This window comes from Bufo bufo, chromosome 1 (assembly GCF_905171765.1).
Source record: "Bufo bufo chromosome 1, aBufBuf1.1, whole genome shotgun sequence".
Taxonomy (NCBI): domain Eukaryota; kingdom Metazoa; phylum Chordata; class Amphibia; order Anura; family Bufonidae; genus Bufo; species Bufo bufo.
In genome coordinates this window covers 569,700,903-569,716,623 of record NC_053389.1, presented here as the reverse complement: position 1 = coordinate 569,716,623, position 15,721 = coordinate 569,700,903, and the positions used below count along the sequence as shown (strand labels likewise).

The 15,721-nt window shown below is 42.3% G+C and overlaps 1 protein-coding gene across 4 annotated transcripts in view; it reads right to left on the bottom strand.

Annotated features, from left to right (window-relative positions):
- The window catches only part of FRMD4A (FERM domain containing 4A), a 337,700-nt gene that overhangs the window by 11,590 nt on the left and 310,389 nt on the right, over positions 1-15,721 (bottom strand). For all 4 annotated transcript variants that reach the window (XM_040413154.1, XM_040413152.1, XM_040413153.1 and 1 more), the window contains exons 16-21: positions 14,704-14,826; positions 10,955-11,183; positions 10,712-10,768; positions 9,326-9,563; positions 8,437-8,601; positions 7,033-7,892 (exon numbers count right to left, since the gene is read on the bottom strand). In XM_040413154.1, the coding sequence (XP_040269088.1) occupies positions 7,033-7,892; positions 8,437-8,601; positions 9,326-9,563; positions 10,712-10,768; positions 10,955-11,183; positions 14,704-14,826 (1,672 nt within the window). The remainder of the gene's footprint in view (positions 1-7,032; positions 7,893-8,436; positions 8,602-9,325; positions 9,564-10,711; positions 10,769-10,954; positions 11,184-14,703; positions 14,827-15,721) is intronic.

Genomic DNA, 15,721 nt, shown 5'->3' with positions numbered 1-15,721 from the left:
AGTAATTACTTCCAGGATGGGGATTCCAGGCCTAATTCCCAATTACGCTTTTAAGACGGTTAGAGAAGACTAGAACCACAAATATCCTTACATCGTTTATTTACATGTTTGAGCAGCCAGAAACACAAGATGGAAATGTGTTGGCTTATAACAATTCTCACCGATTTACAGGCAGCACATCACCCCAACAACATGATCCCTAAGGGTTAATATTATTATGTGCCATAATATAAGATTTTTAATAGCTCTTCTACAGACTGAAAACAGGGTCATTTAGAACGTCAGCTTCCTCTCCTGGGATATGCACTTTTTGTTATGTTTTTGATACACGAGACTCACTGGAAATTCCTATGAGATTAATATCTAAACTACAATTCATTCACTTAATTAAGATTCTGACCTACATGTTTGGCTTTACACATATCCCATACTATTTTCCCAGGAAACTTAAATACCAATTTCCTTGCAGGAAACGCATGCTCTCCTTCAGGTAAAAGGGCACATCTGGCACGCAAGAGTAAAATAGCTTTGGTACACCCTAGACCTAACTACGAGAGGACAATTATTAACAATGAAAATCAGAATAGTGATCTAAAGACTAAAATGATACCCCCTCCCCCCCATCTTTCTGAATATTAATCAACTCATACTATACCATTGAGGATTATATATTAATACATTGGTTTCAAGCAGATGTGGATTCAGTATTGAGCACAGACTGTTATATACATTATACTTTAGTTGTTCTTTGGCTTGTTGTTTTGTGCTGCTATAAAAAATTGGGCTCAAATCCCAGCAGATGGGTATATATGCCATAGCAATAGCTTCTGTGTTTGCTATGGGGCCTTTGAAGTGGAAACCCCCCCAGTTTGGCCTCACTCTGCTTTCCCTTGAGAGATGTCACCCTGTACATGGATTCCCCTCTCCTCAAGTGCGCACACAAGTCAAAGGGGTTTTTAGACCTTGTATTATCAGCTATGGGGTATCTAAACCTCTATGGCAAATTGCTAGTAATGCACCACAAAGGGGCATATTTTCTAATCCTCTGTAACAGAAGGCATAAACTCAGACCAGACAGTCTACTGATGCATGAATTTATGACAGTGGTTCATGCTGGATGATAAATTTGGTGCATCTTAAAGGGGTTGTCTCACCTCCAACATTGGTGGCATATCGCTAGTAGGTGCGGACCCCATCTGTCTCTAAAACAGAGCACCTGAAGTAAAGGAGGGTACACTGCGCATCCATAGCTGTCCTCCATTTATTTCTATGGGAGTGCTGGAGATGGCTGCGTAAGCACTCGGCTATTTTTCGCCGCTCCTATAGTTCTGAATGTAGAGCGGCCACACATGCGCGGTGTGCTCCTGTTGACTTTGAGAGCTCCGTTCTAGAGATAGGTGTGAGTCCCACAAATGGGACCCGCAACTATCTAACATTGGTGGCCATTAATGTTGAAGGTGAAACAACTCCTTTAAGGCACTTGTCTAAATGTATAACCATCTTTGGCTGGCTTAGTTTGAGGCAAAATTTTAATGCATCTTCAAGGAGTATTTCAATATTTTACTGTTGATGGCCAATGCTCGTGATAGAACATTAATATCTGACTGGAGGCGGTCCGACACCCCGTCAATCAGCAATTTCATAGTAGCAGTAGGTGTTTCATAGAAGTGAATGAGAGCAGCATACATACATCCGATTGGTGGGGGGCCCTGACACCCGGGACCCAATGCCAATCAGTTGTTTGAGGATGCACCGGCGCTCCTGTGAGCACCACACCGGACGTCGGACCCCTACCAATCAGATACTGGTGATGACCTATCCATCAGTATTAAAATATCGGAAAAACCTCTTTAACTCAGCTTAATGTGCCAGAATTCTGGCTTAAAATGCAAACAAAAATTGGTGTACATGTCCCACACTACATTTATTGTGTTTTAGGCACTTTATGTGCTTCACTCTTCGAGGGGATAAAGCTTAAAGGGGTATCCCAATATTTTACTATTTATAGCCTATCCATCCTATCAGCTGTTTCAGAGTAGTGCTAGAAGTCAGGTCTTGAATTACACCGCTTGGTCCATTGCATAGTAGAGAGGCTGGTAACTGGTCGTCGGTATTAAAATGCCAGAAAACCCTTTTAAATAACAGATACATATAAAGAGAGAGGTCATCAGAGCCCTGCTTTTAAATATTTTATAAGAGTACGGAAAACCAGCAAATTCTGTGTATTATCTGCCCCACTGCCAGGGTCCAATGCAACCATGCAAAGAGAATGACTGACCCGGCACAAGGCTTGCCATGGCGATATTAGTTATGAAGTTTTACGTTCCACTTCACATCTAGTTAACATTCATCAGCCGCCTCTAGGCAGTCTTTGAAAAGCACCAGACAGAAATGCACGGCAGGAGCCCCAATTGTAGTGTAATATAATGTGCAAATACATTGCTGGAGTCAGAAATACTGAACAATAACTAGAAGCTCTGTAATTCTAATTGGTAAAAAGCGGCCTCCCTCTGATGTTCTCATCTTTGACAAATGCAGATTGTGGCCAAAATAGTATCTCAGCGTTTCCAAGAAAAAAAATTATAATAATAATCGGGGAATGAAAAAAATAAATAAAATAGTACCATCTAGATTTCTATATGTGTTCACACTGACACTTGTTTCAGCTCTTTTTGGTTCCTGTTGCTTTTTGACAGCAAGACAATAACAGATAAGGACAGCATAGAAAATTAATAAATAAACCTGACAGATCTCTAGGACAAAGGGATCTGTGAGAATTCGCTGCGAACCACTTGAGAACTGATCAGACTAAGCTGGCATGATGGTTGTGTGAACAGAGCCTAAAGCTGGCCACACACATTAAACCACAGCCAAGCGCAGTCAGTCATTTCTCCTGACCACCATAACCATACACACTCAGTTTGTTTATTTAAATAGGAAGAGTGGAACGAGGGTCTACCAGACCCCTTTGCCAGTGACTACTGTGGGAACAAAGGATAGGACATGTTAAAATCAGACATACTTGATCCCACTTACCTCTGCGACTGCCATTGGGGTTGTGTGACCCCAAACACATAAGATCACTGACTGATCCAACCGGAGTGTTATCCCAAAGGGAATCTGTCATAGTGAAAACCACCACCCAGTGCACCCCATCTCCTTTGCTCACCAATCATCCTTCAAGTTGATTAACAAGTTTACTCCGAATTGCAGCAATGGATTGGAGAGAGACAGGTCTGTATGTAATTTGCGGAGGCAGCCCTACCTGGCATTTTGGCCAATTTGCTACTGATTTACATGCTGACAGATTCCCTTTACGTGTTTACCCAGCTACAGAGTTTGTTCATTTCAGCATCCCTACTAATGTCACTAAATACCTCTCAATAAAACCAGCATGACATGGGAAATGTGCCCTTGCCAGCTGAATCTAATAGAGTTGGTCCAGTCTCACTCAGTGGCCGCAGTGCAGAAAGAAAAAAAAAAAAAAAAACAGCTTTTGACTAATATGCAAACTAGTCCCTGGGTGCAATGAGGGAGTTGCCCTTGCACCTTGTTGCACCCAGAGGCTCCGCTCACTTCCCTTACAGGTCAAGCCTCCAACACTTTGAATGACAGGGTCAGGCATTGAAGAGATAAGCACACCTGGCCCTGAAGTCTAACGCCTTTGCCTTCACTTTAATAAGGGGCGTAGCTATAGAGGAAGCAGCAGAAGCCGCTGCTTTGGGTCCTAAACTCCCACGAAGGAGGACTAAAAGATTTTATGGTCAGGGCCCCCTCAACAGTATTAAAAAATGACATATATAGTGACACTGTAGGAAACGGAAGAGCGGCTTCTGGGCTCGTCTGAGAATGTGATCTTGACTAGCCACAGAAGTGTGGGTTGCACAGGAGGAGGGGGTTTTGAAGAAGTTGCTGGAGGGAGGGGCCCCCATGTAAAAATTTGCTGTAGGGCCCAGTCATTTCTAGTTATGCCACTGACTTCAATGTTTGGTGCAGGCACAGTACAGACAGAAACTAGACCAGTGATGGCTAACCTCCGGCACTCCAGCTGTGGTGAAACTACGACTCCCAGCATGCTCCATTCATTTTTAAGGAGTTCTGAGAACTGCCAAGCAAGTGTGCATCTTGGGAGTCATAGTTTTACCACAGCTGGAGTGCTGGAGGTTAGCCATCACAGAACTAGACTAATTTGAATTGCACCTAATGCCCAAATGTAAAATTACTAAACAATCATTGCATTTTCCAGGGCGTAGACTTAAAAGTATGGCGTGAACTACAGACTTGCTGTGACAATGCCAGATGACTAGACCAATTAGTATTTTTAGTATCTCACAGGTAACAAGTTCCTTGCACTGTACACAGGGGCTTATTGTGGTTATTAAAGGGGCTTTCTGGGATTCATAAATTGATGGTCTAGCCTCAGGATTGCTCATCAGTATCTGATTGGAGAGGGTCTGACCCCTGCACCCCCACGATCAGCTGTCTGTAGAAGCCAGGGCGCTCCTGTGAGCACTGCAGCCCATTCCTACACCAGTGAGGTCACATGACCAAATTACAACTCAGTCCCATTCAAGTGAATGTGTCTGAGGTGCAATACCAAGCACTTCCGCTATACAATGTGCAGCGCTGAGCTTGGTAAGCTGGGAGGAGGCTCTGGCCTCTTCAAAGAGCTGATTGGCAGGGACACCAGATGTTGGCCCCCACCAATGAAATATTAGTGACCAATCTTGAGGATAGGTCATCAATATAGGAGGCCCGGAAAATCCCTTTAAGGTATGTACGACAGGATGCAGTCACTGCAGTGTTAATAGTATACATTATGTATTGTAAAAGGACAGCACAATACAATACTAAAGAATTTCGATAACATTATTCAGTATGTGTTTACACAGTCCTTATTGGACGCAGGGCCGGCGCCACCCATAAGCAAGGTACGCCCCCGCGTAGAGCGCACTCTTGCTGGAGGCGCCGGCGACGCCTCCTAGCTAATTTATTCACTTTAGTTGCCTCTGTGTAATCTCGCACAGGCACACTGGCAGAGGCATCGTCGAGCGAAGTGTGCATGCGCCGTCTTCCAGCGCACCTCGTTCGACAATGCCTCTGCCAGTCCGCCTGTGCGAGATTAGGGCACTTCTCTGCAATTACACAGAGGCAAGTGAAGTGAATAAATTAGCTAGGAGGCAGCATTGGGCGATCTGTGGATGACACTGTTATGGGGGGGGGGCGATCTGTGGATGACACTGTTATGGGGGGGGGATCTGTGGATGACACTTATGGGGGGGGGGGATCTGTGGATGACACTGTTATGGGGCGGATCTGTGGATGACACTGTTATGGGGGCGGATCTGTGGATGACACTGTTATGAGGGCGGATCTGTGGATGACACTGTTATGGGGCGGATCTGTGGATGACACTGTAATGGGGGCGGATCTGTGGATGACACTGTAATGGGGGCGGATCTGTGGATGACACTGTAATGGGGGCGGATCTGTGGATGACACTGTAATGGGGGCGGATCTGTGGATGACACTTGTGGGGATCTGCCCTCAGCATGGTATGTAGCTGGAGGGAGAAAACGTGGCCTTACCACAATGAAGGGTACAGTCTGTATAAATAGTTGGCCGACAAAAAAGGGATGGGTCAAAGGGTGTGGTCAGTAGGCGGAGTCAAGGGGGCGGCAAAATTAGCTTTTGCCTAGGGTGGCAAAAATCCTTGCGCCAGTCCTGATTGGACTTTAACCAGGACGCACAAATGATACCCTTCTGCCAAAGCAATGTCATAAAGAAACAGCTTTTTAAAAAGTTACAATATTTGCAAAGAAACCCTGACGGAATTAATTGATAACAGATTATGATCCGTGTCATAAGAACATCTGCCAACGAGCTGAACACATCCTGTCTAATTTGCTTGAATGTATAGAGAGTAGACCAAAACTTGGCTTATAAGAATGTCCTCATGTTATCCACTCAGCGAAAAGCAGACCACCCACTTAGGAAAGCTGGTGAAAATCAAAGGCAGATCTCTAGTAAGGAAATCGTACAAATTTCCCACAGTACTACACTGGATATACAAGGCCATTAAACCAATAAAAAGACGTTCACAATGGTATGCAAAGATGCCTCGCCACCTGCTGGTGCTCACAAATCACTGGTGTAGCTTAGCTCATGGAAATAAAAGGTCTACGTCCAAGGAATACCACTGGTTGAGGTCTGGAATTGTATAATGATACATTTACTGTGCACTATAATGGTTTCTTAATTACAGGACTTTTGTATTACAAAAGACATGGTCAACCTTTGGGGGTCAGTTACAATAAACTGACAAAAACAATATTTTAAAAGAAATGGCATCAAATGTGTATAAATGTATTTAATCTGTCAGAGGAATATTGACATTTTGGTCATTTTGGGCTTCATTCATGTAACAATTATAGGCATAAAATTAAGTAGTTGCTATAGCAATCAGGTTTTTATTCAATTAACATATAGTCGCCTTTTCGGCAGCATTCATTCATAGCAGCCCCTAATATTGCATGCATGCAAATCTCAATAGTTGCATGCACGGCTTTAAAGGGAGTCTGTCACCTACAAAATCAGTTTCAAAGTAAACATACCGCCACTTAGGGTAGGTGTCCTGAAACATAACCATACCTTTCTTGTGAAATTCCAGTTCTCTAATCCTGATATATGCTTTTTTTTAATGTTCTGCAAACAAGATTTTTGGTGCACTTTGAGTGGGCCGCTTCATTAGATGCACCATTGCTCCACCAGTAATGCCACCTAGCACCTCTCACTCTTGTTTGATTGACGGTCCATGACCTTTCAGCTCCAGTAACAATGACACAAGGGAAACCAGGTGCACCGGACGGGGTGGCCCTGCCCATGGTGCACTGAAAACCTTACTTGCATAAAAATAAAAAGCTGAATTTCTTGGGATTAGCAGGCGACAGGCTCCCTTTAAACACACTTCCTCGGAATGCGTTCTTCAGTAAATGCATTCACAGATGTATATGACGATGCGATGTGTCTTACCTGTAGTTGCTTTACACATTGGAGGCATTCTTGTTACCCTGCTGTGTGCCACAAAGGTGCTTTGAGATGTGCTGTATTGAGAGCCACTGTCGGATGAGTTGGAACTAGTATGTGAAAGTCTGTTGTGCTCCTTTTGAGATGAGCTGGACCTGTGGAACCACTGCCGCAGCTCATCAGACACCACAGTCCTGCCTGAGCCCTTATCATGGCCGTCTCTGCCAAGTGATGGAGTCCTTACAATCTGAGAGCGAGAAGGGGTGAGCCTCACAGAGTCCACAGTATCATCCCCGTGCCAGTTCTCCTTATACATCCCTCCTGCAGTATAAGAGTTTGACGTCTTGAATTGTGCTTTGACACTGTAGTGTCCCTCTTGGTCGTTTTCTAGACTCCGCACAACAACAGGTGTTGAGCTTCCTTCAATGTACAAAGGATACTCTTTGATCCTATACTGCGATGAAGGTTGGCTCTGGCTATGCAGGTATACCCCATGGTGTCCGTTTCCATTCCTAGCAGCCAAATTGGGCATGCTCCCTGAATTGGAGGATACAAGGTTCCCATTAGACTTGTGTCTATGTCTTTGCCTCTCCCTGGCCTTGGAGGGAGAGTCCTCAGCCAATGTTGAGTAGTTAGGATTTATCTGGGCTGGATAATAGTGCTCAGAACTGGAATGGCTAGTACACGAGGAGCAGTCATCCATAGGATCGGAACCATTACTGCTACGAGTCCTTGGGGTGTAGAAATCTGGACTCCCCGTGTCATTTTCAGAGCCCAAAAGTTTTCCTTGGGATTCCAAGCTGGAACTGCGGTGCCTAAAGTGCTGTGCTAAGCTATGTAGTCTGGTAGGGCTGATGTCCACAGATCTGTAGAAACAATCACTTATTTAGATCACAGGAACAAAGACTATCAATCTTTTCTCAAAAATATGCAGTCTCTAATTATTCTGTCATTTAACCCCGCATGGCATTCTTCCCAAGAATGGATAGAATATTCTTGCCAAGCACTGCTAAATCATGAATGTCACTGTCTTACAAGATGGTAGTGACAGATAAACAGCTATTGATTAGAACATAAAACCCCAATTCTCACCTTCTGTCTCATAGTAAGTTACTGTGCTGTAGAATACAACAATAAGCCAACTGCGTCCTCTGCTTCCTCTACTACTTTCAGCAGAGGGCCACATGATATAACAATGAAATAATATAACAAAGTGCAAGTAATGAATTCTAAAACTCCCACATCATACATTTTGATAACATGATTCAAATCCATTACTTGAAAAACTAAACTTTTGTTAGAAAACTGGAAAAACACAATAGAAGACACTGCCATATTTTCCGGCAAAGTATACAGTACCATATAGTAGAGTATACACCAAAGAGAATAATAAAAAGTAAGATGTGTTACCTGGTAGAATGAACATAATGCGGGCTTCGTATTCGTAAGTCTGGGGTGGATGGCATGCTGGACTGAGAATTCCAGTGTGGGAGGGTTCGGATGGGACTATTCTGCAGAGAGTTACTCCCACCTGCTTCTGAACAGCTACCTGTGCTAGGAAACCTTTTGTGGTTGCTGCAATGGAAATATAACATTAACTATATTGGCATCTGTAACATCTGTATCACCTACAAGACTAGAAAGAACAAAGGGATGAATGACAACCTACAACGGATAAATCTTTAATGAAATGTGAAAAAAGGACATGAAGGTTTTACAAAATCCTAGTGTGGTTGCCACCTAGGATTATTGACAACCTGGACATGTGTAGAACATGGGGAAGGATTCGTTCTTCTGAAAATGAGTTGTGCTAGGTCCCAGGGATGGCTAACCTCCACTCCAGCTGTGGTGAAACTATAACTCCCAGCATACTCCATTCATTTCTAAGGAGTTCTGAGAACAGCCAAGCAAGGGGGCATCTTGGGAGTCATAGTTTTACCACAACTGGAGTGTCTGAGGTTAGCCATCACTGTGCTAGGCACATGTTCTACTAGCTATTGGTATTAGAAGACATTTGATGGCAATTTATTACATACATAAGGGTACGTACATAAAACACCGTTTATAAGGGTTACATAATGTAAAATCTGGGCTAAATATTATGCATGACCTTTATAACCAAAAATATCCATTTATAACAATCATTATCAGACACATATAGAAATGTACATTTTTCCAGAAAATATTCAATTTACAAAAACATTCCATCAACACCCAGCAGACAAGGATAACCAACATGATCATAAAATGATCTGCATATCTGGTTAAGAAGCCTGTAGTCAAGCAGAGTAGAGGTTACCTGGAATGGCCATGTGATGATTTTTTCTTCAGTTTCTCATAGGGTTCATCTAAGGAAGATTCACTCCACATTTTGGGTTTTATGGGCGATTTGTCATAGTCATTTCTCTGGTAGTGCAACTGTCTTAGTCCATCCAGTGACTGTGGAGGGTGTGGTCTGGCATGTGACGGAGGTCTTGGTGGTAGGCCTTTATGAGGGGACTGCATAGGAGACATGATGCTGGGGGCCTGAGAATCTTCTGGAAATGGCAAACAAGAGATATTCAGAAGCGTAGCAAGATTTCACCTAAATGCTGCTGAATTATCTATAGCTAAGGTATGGTTACAGTCACACTTGCGTTCATTCTTTTACTCTTTGATATCCATAATAGTGCAGCAGGCTGTACCATTTTATCCAGTTAAAACTAGAAACCTGACAGACTCCTCAAGTCAATGACTGTTGTAACAATTTGAAGCCATGACTTGAGTGTGAACAAAGCCTTGCTTACTAAGCATAATGAAGTACCATAATCAAAACCAACCAAAGATGTAATATATCCACTGCAGTTATGAAATATCCACAACATACAAATCTAAGGAAGTATAAGGCTGGGTTCACACCTTAGTGTATTCGGTATGCGCTTTTTACAGGCGTTTTTTAGGCGTATTTTGGGGCGTTTTTGCATTTTGGAAACGCGCGTAGTAAGCGCGTTCGTGTGATTAATCCAATGAAAAACTGCCACAATACGCGCGACAATACGCCCCAAAAAAGCTCCTGTACTTCTTGGGGCGTAGGGCGTTTTACAGTGCGTTCGTACGCGCTGTAAAACGCTCAGGTGAGAACCATGCCTATAGGGAAACATTGGTTTTTGCCTGTTGAGCGTTTTACAGCGCGTAGGAACACACTGTAAAACGCTCAGGTGTGAACCCAGCCTAAGATGTTTCTGGAAGGTCCCACAAACCAGTCTTAACTGCCTGCATATGCTTATTTGCTGACTGCATTGTTTCTTCTATAAACAGGGCAAATTTGCTCCAGTACACAACCGGGGGGGATACTCCATCTATAAAAAGGTTGTTAAAATGTCATCATGCCTGGCCCTTTCAATCAGAATGAAGACTGTGTGGCAGTTGAGACAGAGCAGATCCTCTAGGTGTAAGGGCAACACTCCCATTGCTCCTAGAAGCTCCTTAGCATATTAAAACATACATTTTCTCAGGGATGCAGACATGTATGAAAATGGGACCAACACAGATGCCTTCAGCTAGTTTCATAGGTACAAATCTGCTCACAGATGCCCTTCAAAGTGAGACGGTTTTGTCAGTAAAGTACGTATTTTAAGGCACAATAGGATTACAACCTAAAAACACTATTGATACACCCAATTGCTCTCTATTGTACAATACATACCATCCTCAAGAACAAGAGCATCAGAAAGTGAGCTGTCTTCACTGCCGAGGTTAGCTTCTGTAAGGAAAATAAGCCATGAGAAAGACAGTCAATGAACCTGTCCAACGTGCTCTACCACTCTTTTTATCCAACACGTACAATAGTTTTGTTAATGCCCACTTACTGTGACTTTTTTTTACCTCTTATGTTGGGGTATTAGATAACAAATGCACAATTATTAAATTAGTAGATTATTGCACTCACCATCTATGATTAAGGATGCCCTCTGTGTAGGCTTTTTCCCAAACTTGATGCGATAGTCATTAATGGAGTTTTCGATCTCCTGTAGTTTCTTTAGTGCATTGAGGTATGAGGTCTTTCTCTGCTTTTTCAGCTTTTTGCTTACGTGAGGATCACTGGCCAGTCGGCGAGCTGCCTCAGTAATCTGGGACTGAATTGCAAATTCTCTTTCAAGACGTTCCAGCTCGACTTCCTAAAACAATATTTCAAATATTACTCACTGTGCACAGGAGTTCATTCTTGGATCTGGTACCAAGATGCCACAGCTTCTTTCTCATAAATGAGATTTAAAACATTTGAATACACTTTACGTTTCAAGAGGCCTTTCTATCTTATGCGAATTCATTTCGTGAAATTACCACCCTGTAAGCTAAACTATACTTAGACCGCTTGCACATTCATCCATCAGTCCAAGTAATGTAACCACAACTCTCATGAGTCACACATGGTTTCCTTCATCTCCGTAAATTAAATAGGGATAAAAGCCCTTTTAATTTCAAGTTATGTTCAAAAGCATCACAGAATATATCACATATACCGAAAAATACCTTAAGCTATTTTTTTCTTATTAACTCGTTAATCATCACGCGAGGCAAAAAACATTGCATTTTTGTAGCCTTTTAAAGGGAACCTGTCATGTTGTACACGGTGTCTGACCTGCAGGTAGCATGTTGTAGAGTAGGAGGAGCCGATTACTGTAGATTGATATATAGTTTTGTGGAAAGTTTTTATTAACTTGAATTTTTGCTAATTGCAGGCCTTGGAGTCCAGTGGGCGGTCCTACTCAGTGACTGACAAATATAGTGATAGAAGTCAATCACTGATTATAACTGCCCACTATGCTGCATCTTTTTAGACAATCCAGTATATCAATCTGCTTACTGAAAGGGGTTGTCCCATCTCGGCATTTCATGGTTGAGATAGGAATAATCCAAAGTAAGGGCCCGAGCAGGGTGGCGGAGTTATGAAAATCGCCAAGTGGCCGATGCTGTGGATCCATGAGAGGATCCTGGTTTCCATATGAAAAAAAAAAGGGCGTGATTTTTCATTATCAAAAATGAAAGTTATTTGAGTGGAATGAACCAACTGAATAGTAGTGAAAAGCTTTCTAGGTGAACAAGATGTGCTCTGTAATAAAAGTATGGTTTGGGCATTTGCCTACAGTCCCTGGAAACATGCATCTGGATATGCAAAGATCCTCAAATCACCTACCCATATATAAGGGTACCTGCACATGGGGAAAATTTTGTTGTAGAAACTTCGGCAACAAAAAATCCGTCAACTGAAAGAGGCTGCCGCCAAAACTACCCCATTCAGATGAATATTGATTTTCAGCTGCAGACATTTATGCAGCACAATTGGCTGAATGTGAATGCACCTTAATAAAGCTTTCACTCACTCTAATTTGGAAAATTGGTGACGTAACCATGCCAAGCTAAATCAAGCCAAATTTATCAACTGCAAATTTTGACTCCAGTACTGGGGCGGTAGAAAGTAGAGTAACATTTAAAGACAAAAGTGTTAGACTTATAGATGCAACACATTTATCAAACATTGTGCAGCATTTGTTAAAATTATGGGAAGACTCCTACAAAACTGACCTTAAAAATTCCTACTATGATAAATCCCCCCCTAAACTTTCTGCCGTTTTGTATAACATTTCTAAGCTGAAATGTATTAGGGACATAGGTGAATCCTTGTTCTATCTGCAATCTGTCTTGCCTTTAGATAAATCTGATTAAATGGTATGATGCTCAGGAAACCAAACAATTGCAAAGATGTCTGGAGGCTCATAAGTCACTCCAGACAATGGTCTTCTTGCAAATTCCTGTCCTAAAAGCCGCTTTAGTTGTTTTTCCAGTCGTGGTTCAGTTCATTGACCCAGGGACTAGTGGAAGGAGGAGATAGGAAACCAGCACAAAGCAGATCTCCATATGACTAAATCTCATGGAAGCAAAGGAAGCCATGGTTTACATATTATAGAATATAAGGTGAATTTGTACAAAAACGTTCTGTTGCTTCTATTCTGAATCACAGGCTACTTTTTGTTGAAGCAGCATTGCTACAGAATGACTCAGTGCCAAGAACATGGGGCTAGCATCTGATTTAGTGGGTGGCTGACAAAAGACAAACTATGCTTCACGCTACAATACTAAATCCTCCTAGCTGGTAACATGAGACAATCACAGCTGTGTTACAGCAAACCATAACCTGGCACTGAGTGTCCGCAGACCTAATACAAAACCCACCCATGACATCAATATATACACATCCTGTGGGACATTCCTAAACTTTACATAGTCTCCTCTTTTTGTTATATGGGCACAACCATCTTCAAATTAATACTGATCCACAGTATGTTGACCAAGCGAGAACCTCCTTAGATCACAACTAAGTGAGCATTAGAGAACCACAATCCACCTCGAGACGCAGTGTAGACAGCAGGTAACTTAGAGAATCATCTATAATACAATATATTTGATCCTTAAATAATTTGAATTTGTACATATATTGAATCTATAGAAATAAAAATGACCATTTTCAATCATTCTGCTGGAAGGGAGGCTATATGGCTAACAGCCTAAACAATTATAACCTATAACTCAAAATGTCTGTCTAAAACAACAACATGTGCCCCAAGGCCTCTTTCACACGGGCGAGTTTTCCGCGCGGGTGCAATGCGTGAGGTGAACGCATTGCACCCGCACTGAATCCGGACCCATTCATTTCTATGGGGCTGTGCACATGAGCAGTGATTTTCACTCATCACTTGTGCGTTGCGTGAAAATCGCAGCATGCTCTATATTGTACGTTTTTCACGCAACACAGGCCCCATAGAAGTGAATGGGGCTGCGTGAAAAATCGCAGGCATCCACAAGCAAGTGCGGACGCGGTGCGATTTTCACGCATGGTTGCTAGGAGACGATCGGGATGGGTACCTGATCATTATTATTTTCTCTTATAAAATGGATATAAGGGAAAATAATAGCATTCTTAATACAGAATGCAAAGTAAATTAGAGATGGAGGGGTTAAAAAATAATTAAAAATTAAACTCGCCTCATCCACTTGGTCGCGCTGCCCGGCTCGTCTTCATTCTTCTTCTTTGATCACCTGGGAGGAAAAGGACCTGTGGTAACGTCACTGCGCTCATCAGATGGTCCATCACCATGGTGATGGACAATGTGATGAGCGCAGTGACGTTACCACAGGTCCTTTTCCTCCCAGGTCATCAAAGAAGAAGAATAAAGACGAGCCGGGCAGCGCGACCAAGTGGATGAGGCGAGTTAAATTTTTAATTATTTTTTAACCCCTCCATCCCTAATTTACTTTGCATTCTGTATTAAGAATGCAATTATTTTCCCCTTATAACCATGTTATAAGGGAAAATAATAAAAAACTTACAAAACACCTAACCCAAACCCGAACTTCTGTAAAGAAGTCAGGGTTCGGGTCTGGGTACCAAACATGCCGATTTTTCTCACCCGCGTGCAAAACGCATTAAAACGCTTTGCGCTCGCAGGGAAAAAAATCGCGCATTTTCCCGCCACGCACCCGCATCTTTTCCCGCACGTCACCCGCAACGCCCGTGTGAAAGAGGCCTAACCCTTCCTTTATAGTACGGATATCCTCCTATATGCCAAAAGGGGCTGTGGGACCCTTAGACACCATTCTAGAAATGCATTATAGGTGGGCAGAATGGACTGGACTCACCTCCCCTCTTGCAAGTAGTTTTTGTTCATCCAGCTTAAATGCCGTCCCTATTCGTCTTCTAACTGCAGGCGGCTCTTCTCCTGGATCTAACGGGTATTCTCTTGGCAGCTTGCCTGTAAGTTCCTATGATGAAAATATATAACCAATATTAATGAGTACTCCAGGCAATGGTTCTTATAATTAGTATTTTATACAAAATTATAACCTTCATCCATCAGCTATTACATATGTATTATTGAATAGTCGGCTGGTCAATGGAAGAACTGAACTAAAAAGTGATTATCTATGTTCACAAAGTTGTAGCTAGGCATTTCTTTAACTGGGAAATGATTAACTTCAATGTGGGTGGTTGACATCCCCACACGCAGGGCACATGCCCGCCAACCCTCACTGACTGTGCTCCCGATATCCACCTTGCTGACTAATCTGAAAAGTCAGCATCAAACTGCATTGTACCGGAGGGGGACGTCTACAACTATTGTGCTAGCTATTTATTTGGATTCCAAAAATGATAATGCAGCAAAAAAAAAAATGTAGGTTATTAATAGTGATCATAATTATTAACTTGTTTGGGTTTGTTATGGTGATGTGATTGCATTATACCAAACACATCAGACTGTAGACCCATGAACAAATGGATTGATAACCATTGCTTGATAATTTCCAGAATAACACAATTTGTACACTATAGGATTTACAGATATATTTTTTTCTATCCGAAGTCAGTGTGAACTGTTCTAAACAATAATGTAAACCTCAAGCATCAAAAATAAAAACTATTCTTGGATAACGAATACACTTTCTGTAACTCTTAATCCACAGGTTTAATTGGCAACACAATCCCTTTAGACAAGGCCTTGTCACTCTTCATCAACTGCATTTGCTTAGCTTTCCTCCCACACTTCCAAAGCATTCTCGCAGGAAATAATTATGATTCCTTACATTCCTTGCAGGGTGAAGGAGGATGAGAGCAAGTTTAACAAACACTAAATAATTAAGTAGTTGATTCACTGGTTTT